Genomic DNA, 9,484 nt, shown 5'->3' on the forward strand with positions numbered 1-9,484 from the left:
TGGGTCAGAAGTTTACATACACGTAGTATTAGGAAGCATTGGCTTTAAATTGTACATGATAAAAGTCAGTAAATCTCAGTAACACTCGTTTAAGAAAACTATTTATTTGCAAAGAATTAAGATCCGTGAAGAGCCACCCTGCACCAAACAGCTGCTGGTTCTTCTACCACAAGCATTGCAGTTACAGCAAAGTTATACAGATACAAATCTAAAACAGATTTCACAATAAAGAGCATTTTACAATTTAATGCTTACTACAACTTTTGTTCTCTGGATTGTGTGCATCCATTTCCTCATTATTTTCACATACTGATCCTGTACACACACAGACACAGACACAGACACACAGACACAGACACACACACACGGCCCCTAACACTTCTTTTTGAAATCTAAACAGATGACATTAATCCTTGCATTATGTGTAAGAATTTGACACGAAGACTATAAAACGTGGGTTGATAAGTCGTATTAAAAACAAAATATAAATTTGGCAGCCAATTAGTTGTCAGTTCCTGTCTTGTAGAGGAGCTCCATTACACAAAGTGATTTCCTGAGAGAACAAACAAAGAATCAGGTTTCCACTCAAATATCTCTGTAATTACATGAGGTGAAAATAATCAATAAAAACCTTACAACTGTTCAATTCTCATTACATCTATTTATATCTCAAAAAGTTCAAGATGCTGCAGCGAGAGGACAGTTTAGTACTCACCTTCTTTAAGAGGTTCACTTGTTTCAGTTCGCCTGTTTTCCTTGTTGTGTTGAAAAGCTTTGCTGGGATCAAATCTGCGGTGAGGAGCACCAGGGAGCTTCAACCGGAGCTCCTCCAGATCACTCTTCTGCCGGTTTACCTGGGACCGAAGCTTGGAAACCTCCTACACACACACAGAAAAGAAACCCGTGGATAAGATTTAGGCACTGTAGCTCGAGAAAAAAATGTGTGTGGTTCAGACAGCAGGCAGTGTTGCTCTCCTGTTTCACCTGTTTTAGGGTGATATTCTCATCTTTCAGCTTCATCACATGTTTGATCTTCTGCTTCTGGTTCTGGTGGCCCAGCAGGCGAGCGTAAGCGTCAGACAACTTGTTTAACTCCTCCTGGTTTGCTCCGTTTTCATTGAGTAGTGCCTTTCGCTCTGCTGCGAAGGCGTTGAGCTGTTCCTGTAGGCAAACACATGAACATTGAGAGGGCTTTACCTCTAAGATAGTCCAAAGATAATTCATTTTACCATTAGAGAAGTGAAGAAATCAGAAAATATTCACATTTAAGAAGCCAGAATCAGAGAATGTTGACTTGTTCTCTAACAGATTAAGCGATTATCAATATAGTTGGCGATTAACTCAACTGGACAACAATCATTGCAGCTCTACTTTAAAGTTGGGTGCCACTTCAGTCAGGTTAAAATCATCTGTAGTTTCATAACTAGAAGTAATACCTTTGACATTACACAGTATTTTTTTCCCTCTGTTAACACAAAAAGATTGATTATGCAGCTTTAATCAAAGACATTCTGCACTATTTTTAATTGCTGTCACTGACCTGGAAGGGCCTGACTTTTGTAAACAGCTCCTCATATTGTTTCCTCCAGTGTTCTGTGTCTGAACTTTGGGTGCAAAGAAGAAAAGGAAGAGTTGTTAAGATGTGCAAATTGGAACACAAAACAAACACAAAAAGAAATCACCTTGCTCACCTTTTCTCCTGTGCTTCAGTTAATTGTCTTTGGAGTTCCTGTCGCTGCTCCTCCATCTCCCACTGCAGTGTAACCTTTTCCTGCATCAGTACTTCAACCTGCTCCTGCAGAGCCCGTCTGTCATGCCGTTGGTCTTCAAGCTCGTGCTGCAGTGCCTGTGTCTTCTCCGCTATGAGGTCTAATTGGGCCTGGTAGTTCAAAGTCCCTTGTTCAACCTCAACCCGGCGAGACTGAAGCGCATTTCTGTCCTGCTCTGCAATGACCAGCTGGCTTTCAAGAGCGAGTCTGGACTGCTCTTTCAGTTCTACTTGAGACAGGAGACTCTTGCTTTGCTCGTCCACTCTCTCTAGCTCGGCCTGTAGTCTGAGCACCTCTGACGTGGCCTGCCGGTGGTCCTTCCTTTCAACCTCCAATGCCTCCCTTTCCTCCTGAAGTGCTGTCTGAATTTGAACTTTCTCGTATCGTTCTTGTTGAAGCTGTTCCATTATTTCCTCTTTTTCCTTTCTTACCTGCTCTAGCAGTTTCTGAGCTTTTTCCCTCTCATTTTGAAGCCGAGTTGAACTCTGACCTCTCTGTTCCTCCAGTTGCCCCAGTGCCTCTTCTCTCTCTTTTGTCTGCTGCTGTAGCTGACTGATCAGGGCAGCGTGTCTCGCCTCCATGGCCTTCATCTCCTCATCTTTTTGTGCAAAGCGAGTCTGCACCTCCAGCAACATCCTATCAAGTCAAAGCAAAGAGAATTTAAAAGAAGGGTGGAAAAGTGACGGTTATTTCAACACAGACAGAGTGAATTTAAAGCATACCTTGAGTTCTCCTCACTGGCTTTCGCTTCAGCTAATTGTCTCTCCTGGTGCTCCTCCAACGCCTCCTTCACTCTTTTCATCTCCTCATCTTTCTGTTGAACCACTTTGTCCATCTCCTCCATCTGCTGGGTCACTCTCTCCACCTCTGCTTCCAGTGTTTTCCGTTTTTCCTCTGCTGCCTTCAGAGCCTCTTTGGTGCTGAAAAGTAAGACAAAAGCAGTCTGTGAACCCTACACGCTGACAGAATTTGAAGCTAAACGCCAAGAGGGATCAAACTGACATTCTGGGCAAACTTCAAGAAATACAGACAGGCGAGCGCTCACCTTCCCAGCTCTGCAACAATGTCTGCCATCTTGTTCAATGAGTTCGTATGTGCCTCTTGGAGTTCTCTCATGGCCACAGAATGCTGCTCTTTTAAAGCTGCCACATCAGTGCTAAAAAAGAAATCACAAGCACAGTTTTGATGTGCGAAAAGTAGGATGACTTTAAGGCCCTGAAACACATAATTCAACAGATACAAGGCATCTTCATAAGATTATGGCCTATCCATATTTCTTCTCTTTTTTTTGTGGTCTTTTTCAACATTTTAAAGACTTCTAATGCTTGTGAGAATGTCCCTTAAAACTTACATTTTCTTAAAAAACCTAATATCTGAAACACTGCTCCCGTCAATCCATCCTATAAAATCTGAAAGTATAATTGAATACCCCTTTTTTGTAACAACAAAACAATGCTTTTGTAAGTAGAGCTGAAACAATTAGCTGATTAATTAAGTAGTCGATAAAGAGAAACTTAATCTGCAGCTATTTTGGTGATCAATAACTGCATTTACATAATTTTACAAGGAAAAATGCCAAACATAGCATCTGATTTCAAGCTTCTAAAAAGTGATAATTTGCTGCTCTGTCATGTTTGACAGTGAACTTTACAGTATTTAACAGACTAAACAGTCTCGAATCTGACAGATTCGATGATATTGAATATTTTCTGATTTTAGCCATAAAAAGTCTGCCATGTTTGTTGACTGTCATGCATGCTATATTTTCTCAGCATTATTTTTCACTGTCTAATAAAAGCAACGAGAAAACAACTTCCCCTCCAAGTGCCCTAGTTCCCCTGAGGATGAGGATGTGAGACAAACTTGAAATTGGTCCAAAACAGAAATAGACAGTGACCCACTGTCAGTGTCAACCCTGTAATGGACTGGCTACCTGTCAATTATTTCCCTCTACTTCATACTCAGTGATTCCTGGAACATGCTCCCAGCTGGCTGTGACTCTAAATAGCAACTCACAGGCAGGACCTATTCAATGCCAAGTATAACTTTAAGACTTCAGCAGAAAGGGACAGTTCAACCCAAAATCAAAAATACATATCTTTCTTCTTACTTGTAGTGCTATTTCTTGCTTTGGTGCGAGTTGCAGAGTTTTTGAGATATCGGCAGTTAAGATGAACCCTGACCCTAAGCGACAAAAAAAATCTATTTAAAAAGACTCAACAGCAAAATCTCTTTCCAGGAATCATGACCCGGTTACTCAAAATAATCCACAGACCTTGTTGTGAGCAGTTTCATGTGGGAACTATTTTCTTTCTACCGAGGTACACCTGCCAACCATATCACAGCACAGAAAAAAGCGTGAATCTACTCACAAATATGAGGCTAGCTAACTAATGTTACAGCTCAGCCGACAAGGACACCACCGAAAAAAGATATACGGTGTGTATATATTATCAAAACTATGCTGTGTCATATGCCATACTACTGCTGTGTAGCTTGAGCCGTTATCCTGCTTTGAATGAGTCATGTGGAGGTGTGGCACTGGTAGGATAAGAGAGCACCAGCAGACCTGGGACCAGCTGACGGAATGTGCATGAATATATAAATAAAATTACTCTATCGCACATTACGTCGTAAATGTAACTCGTTACTACACACCTCTAGTTATCTTGAGTAACCAGACCATAATTTTCTGGAAAGTGACATTGCTGTAGAGTTTTTCAAATGTATCTTTTGGTGCTTTGAGCATTACAAGCTGATTGCTAACTTCTTTAATCATATTCAAGAGAAAGGCAGGCATCGCTACCGATATCACAAAAACTCTGCAACTCACACCAAAACAATCTAGATGGATAAATAGCAGTACAGGTAAGAGGAAAAATATGTACTTTTGATTTTGGGTTGAACTGTCCTTTTAATACTCTCAGTCAACACTTCTTATCAGTATGTTTGGCCTTTGGTTGTCACCTCTCCGTCAGAGTCCTAGCCTCACTCAGCTGTCTCTCCAGCTCGCTCTGCTCCTCCTGCAGCCTCTGGAGGGCCTCCTCACTCCTATTCGCCTCCTCCTCCCTCTTCTTCTCCTGATCCTCCAGGAGAGTGAGGTCGCCTAGCACCTCCTCCATCTCCTCCTTTAACTGTCTCAACTTCTCCTCAGACTCCTCTCTCTCCTGCTCCACCAACACAGACAAGGAGTCCACAAGCGCCTGTAGAAAAAAAGGGAAAGACTCAGTCATTGCTTTCAGTGATTCTGCGCTCAAAACTAAAAAGAATGTGCCATGTAAGACAAAACCATCTGTGACCTTTTCTTTCGTCAGTTCCTCAGTAAGACTAGCATTTTCTTGCTCGAGGTCAATTTGTCTCTTTTTCTCATCTCTTTTAACCTCCTTTAGAACGACAATCTCCGCTTTCAACTCCTCCACTCTCCTCAGCCCCTCCTCCTGAGTCTTGCCTAAAAACAATACATATAAAATAAATGCATCAAAAACATGTCAATTTATTCTTGCCATTTAAATTAACATCATAAATATACTTACTTATACTTATATATATACTTACTTCTCTCTTTCTCAGCAGACAGATACCTCTGTTCCAGATGTTCCACTCTCTCATCCAGCTCCTTCTCCGTCCTCCTGAGCACCTCCCTTAGTCTCGCAAGCTCTGCCTCATGCTGCCGAACTGTTGCCTGAGAGTCTTCCACTTCTTGGTTGGCAAACTTCACCTGCTCCTCCATGTCATCTAATGACTTTTGTGAGGACTTCAGCTGCAGCTCTTGGTTCTCCAACCTCTTCTCCACCTCCACCAAAGCATCCTTTGATGCCTGCAGCTCTTGTTGGAATTTCTGCTCCTCTTCCTCTTTTTGTCTGAGCACTTCTTGAGTGCTTTGTAGCTCAGTAGTGCCCTGCTCTAGTTCTGTCTCAAGCTGCCTGCGGAAAAAGCGACAAATGAGTGTCATGGTATACAGTCTGGATCTAACTTCATTGAAGGAACTATTATGCATTTTCTTACTTTACTTTCTCAGCCTGAGAACCAGTAACAGTGCTCTCCTGTGTCTTCTCTTGGAGCTTTAAGCGGAGATCCTACAAACACATGAAGAGGATAAGCATGACTTTCACAAAGTATGACTGAATATAAAGGAAAAATGTCCAGTTCTGTAAGATTTTCTGTAGTACAACTAGGCCTAGTCCACACATACACAGGTATTTTGGGAAACAGTTTAGTATACAGGAAGCAGATAATATACTCCAGTCGGTTGCTTAGATACAGAAAATACTATGAACGAGGCAGGGAAAGTGACTGCTCTTCACTGAATCCTCCTGGATAATGCTATTGTGTCAACAAAACATTGTAAACACCTGTTTTTTGTCTCTCTTTTCCATCATTATATTATCAATGTCCGTTTGTGTCTTTCTAGGTACAACTTTAAACAATAACATCCCCTCAGTGGATCTACAAGCACTGATAAACGTAAAAAGTGAAAACAGACTGAATGTTTTCACCCAAGAAGGAGTTTTCCAAAAGCTCTGTTTTCAGTGACCTAAAAACTCAGTTTACATGGTGTGAAGGGCCAAAACACAAATAAGAAATACCCATGTACATGTGGACAGAGCCCTAATTTATACCTGGATCTGTTCATTGGCTGCGTCAAGGTATCCCTGCAGGACTCCGATTTCCTTCTTCAGCTCCCTTATGACAGCTGGAAAATAACACACAATTATGGGTGGCTGCAGGAGGCAAACTGTAACTAAAGCTGCAACCATTAGTAGATCAAAAGAAAATTAATTGCCAAATATTTTGACAATTAATTAATTGATTCAGTCATATTTCAAGCAAAAATGTCAAACATTTGCTGCTTTTTTTATCATTCACTTGGGGCTTTTTTAATGATTGCCCTTTTAAGGATTAAGCCACGAGAATAAAAGGCTTTTTAGTGTTTCCTTCCTCGTTTCTTGACGTTTTCTTTTTTGGAGTGCCTGGACTTTCTCCTGTTTTCCCAAGAGCACCCAACACAATTTTTGCCTTGATTGTGTTAAGTAGAGCAAAAAGTCATCTTCTCTCTTTTTTTTTTACAACTAAATGTGTGTCAAGGAAAAAGCAGACAATACACAGGACTCACCATGCAGTCTAGCATTCTCATTCTCCAACTCTTCGTTCAGAGTGCGGGTCACTTGATGGTGGTCCTCTGTAAAAGGTTTAAAAAGTAAAAAAAATCATCAGCTAACTCTTGCCGTTAATCCACTGTTACTCCTCTATACATCTAAGCGTGTTCGATCCGCTGCTGTTAAATCTTACCCAAGTCTTTGTTCCTGTCCTTCAAAGCAGTGATAGTGTCCCTGGCAGCTTGGAGGTCAGTTTCGAGCACCTTCAGGTGGCCTTCAGTGTTAACCCGTAGTACCTTTAACTCCTGGACACACACATGCATGCATATACGCATACAATGCATAAGCATCAGCATCTACTGCGGCTGAAAATGTGCTGTGACTTTACATTCAGCTGTAATTAAACCAATGATGGGTTTTACAAAATAATAGGTTTGTGTACACATCATACCTTGTTTTTAACATCTAAAGTGTTCTTGGCTTCCATCAGCTCCATTGTGAGAGAGTTGACTCTTTTTTTTGTGGTGTCAGCAGAGACCTAAAAAAAGAAAAGTACTCAGACACACTTTCAAGCACCGAAGACACATCCCATCAAGGCTTAATCAAGAAAGGATTTCTATACTAAACCACGTATATAATCATACAAAAAACAAGGCAGACCTTGTTTTTTAGAAACTCGTTGACTTTCTTGAGCTCTGCTCGCTGTCGTTCAAGGCTGGTAACACTGGAAGAGAGGCCCGTCTTCTCCCTGACTGCAGACAGCATCTTGGCCTCCACTTTCTTCAGCTCCTCTTCCAGAGCCTGCAGGCGACGATCCTGCTCCCCTCGCTCCTGAACCAGGGACCTTATCTGGAAGGACACAAAAGGTTAGGACTTAGAAACAATAACAATGTGAACATCTGTTGATCAGTTATAACTAGAAAACACAAGCCAGTGATTACAGACAACTAACAATAACTTTCTTGTGGTAAGCCTATAGCTCAGATGTTTCTTCAATGAAGCGTACCTCTTTCTCCAGGAGTTTCTGCTGCTTTCTCTCCAGGCTCATGCCGTTCTTCTCCCTCTTTACACTTGACCCTTCAACCTAGTTTTTAGCAAGACACAAAACGAGTTAGTTTTGCCAGGAGCAGTTGAAGAACTAGCAGATCTGTTCGTGAACTAATTACATGCTGACAGTAAAGACAACTTACAAGACCATCCACAGACATGGTCCTACGGACAGGTGACACCAGGGCATTTCTGGAGGGCGATGGTGGTGGCATTTCACCTGGAGACAGAGATCATGAAAATACGTGGCACAAAACGTTACGTGTCAGATAACTGTATTTCTCAAGTTTTCTTTCCGTGCTGCATTGTGCTTCTCAAAAGAACCCACCTGCTTTAAGAGCTCTGAATCGGTCAGATTTATCGAAGGAAGCAGCTCCCTTCAGCTCCCCAGACTTGATCTCATAGGACCCCGGTGGAGGGGCGCAACCTTCGGGCAACAGCACAATGTTAGCCACACTACTGACCCTAAACTTTGCAAGTTTACATATTTAAATAAGTTAAACTAACTTAGCGTGCCTTGTTTTAACTCCCAACACGACTAAAGTGTAAACCCACATAAGGTTTGTTTAGCATTTTAAGGTTTCGTGGCGTTGCGGATTTCCGCTGACTTTGCGTTAAGCTTCTTACCGTTGAGTAACTTAGCTGGTGCTATGCTAACCGTTGCTCGCTGCTAGCTTCTGAATGTTACTTACCCACATTGTCGTTGAACCTTTTCAAAGGGGCTCTTGAGAAAGACATTTTTAAATTCGCCGCTCGTTGCAAAGGTTGAATTTAAAATGAGTTTCCAGCAGTATCGATGAGGCTGCAGTGCAGCTCTCGGTGAATCTGACACAACAACAGACGCTTCGCCGCTGAAATTTCAAAATAACGTCATGCGTGCGTTTACGTACGTCCGGCCAATAGACAGCCAGTTTTGGAATACGTCACCCAACCAGTCCCGGCGGGGGCGGGGCCTGTCCCATAAACAACAATCATTTAGTTAGGTATATTTTCTATTTATCTATCTATATATCTATTTTTTACTGTATTCACACCTGATTGATTGCATTCAAAGCAAAAGTATAGCCAATGTTGTATGGTTTAAACAATATATAATAATAAAATAAAGGTTTAGAGATTCTTTTATATTTTTACTTTTTAAAAATATTTGAAAATGAATGTAAAACATTATTTAACCTCGGCAGTTGATGTTCTTTTCTCCCTTGTCTTGTCTGTCCCTATTGGCAAGGAGGCCCCAGGCATGTGGTGAGATTGCCTGTGCCTAGATCCTGCCCTGTGACACAGGTTCAAGTAGCCCAGTCAAGGCAGTTGCGTGCCAGTTTCCGTGATGCCAAACACAGATCAAAGCGATTCACCACGGCAAAAAGCCAGCAGCAATGTTTGGTGTGTCTACAGGATTACACAAAAATGACCTAATGGATGGAGGCTGCGAATAGATCCCGATAACTTTTGGTCTGGATCCAGATAAAGGGATGGATCCAGGAGTATTTTCTCATTTTCTTTAACAGTGCGATATAGGGCTACCTACACTACCATCTACAACTATCTTTCTTATGCTCCTATCATGTGTTG

At 41.7% G+C, this 9,484-nt stretch overlaps 1 protein-coding gene across 1 annotated transcript; it reads right to left on the reverse strand.

The window, feature by feature from the left end:
* Positions 1-84: 84 nt before the first annotated feature.
* On the reverse strand, positions 85-8,756 carry hmmr (hyaluronan-mediated motility receptor (RHAMM)). The gene is made up of 20 exons (XM_073486380.1): positions 8,605-8,756; positions 8,241-8,339; positions 8,056-8,132; positions 7,872-7,949; positions 7,526-7,714; positions 7,317-7,403; positions 7,059-7,170; positions 6,883-6,948; positions 6,389-6,462; positions 5,775-5,845; positions 5,325-5,692; positions 5,069-5,217; positions 4,737-4,972; positions 2,815-2,925; positions 2,492-2,689; positions 1,692-2,405; positions 1,541-1,604; positions 985-1,161; positions 716-878; positions 85-553 (listed from the first exon to the last, which is right to left on the reverse strand). The coding sequence occupies exons 1-20, from the start codon at positions 8,648-8,650 to the stop codon at positions 537-539; spliced, it is 3,096 nt and encodes a 1,031-aa protein (XP_073342481.1). The 5' UTR covers positions 8,651-8,756; the 3' UTR covers positions 85-536.
* Positions 8,757-9,484: the final 728 nt, after the last annotated feature.

This window comes from Pagrus major, chromosome 18 (genome assembly GCF_040436345.1).
Source record: "Pagrus major chromosome 18, Pma_NU_1.0".
Classification (NCBI taxonomy): domain Eukaryota; kingdom Metazoa; phylum Chordata; class Actinopteri; order Spariformes; family Sparidae; genus Pagrus; species Pagrus major.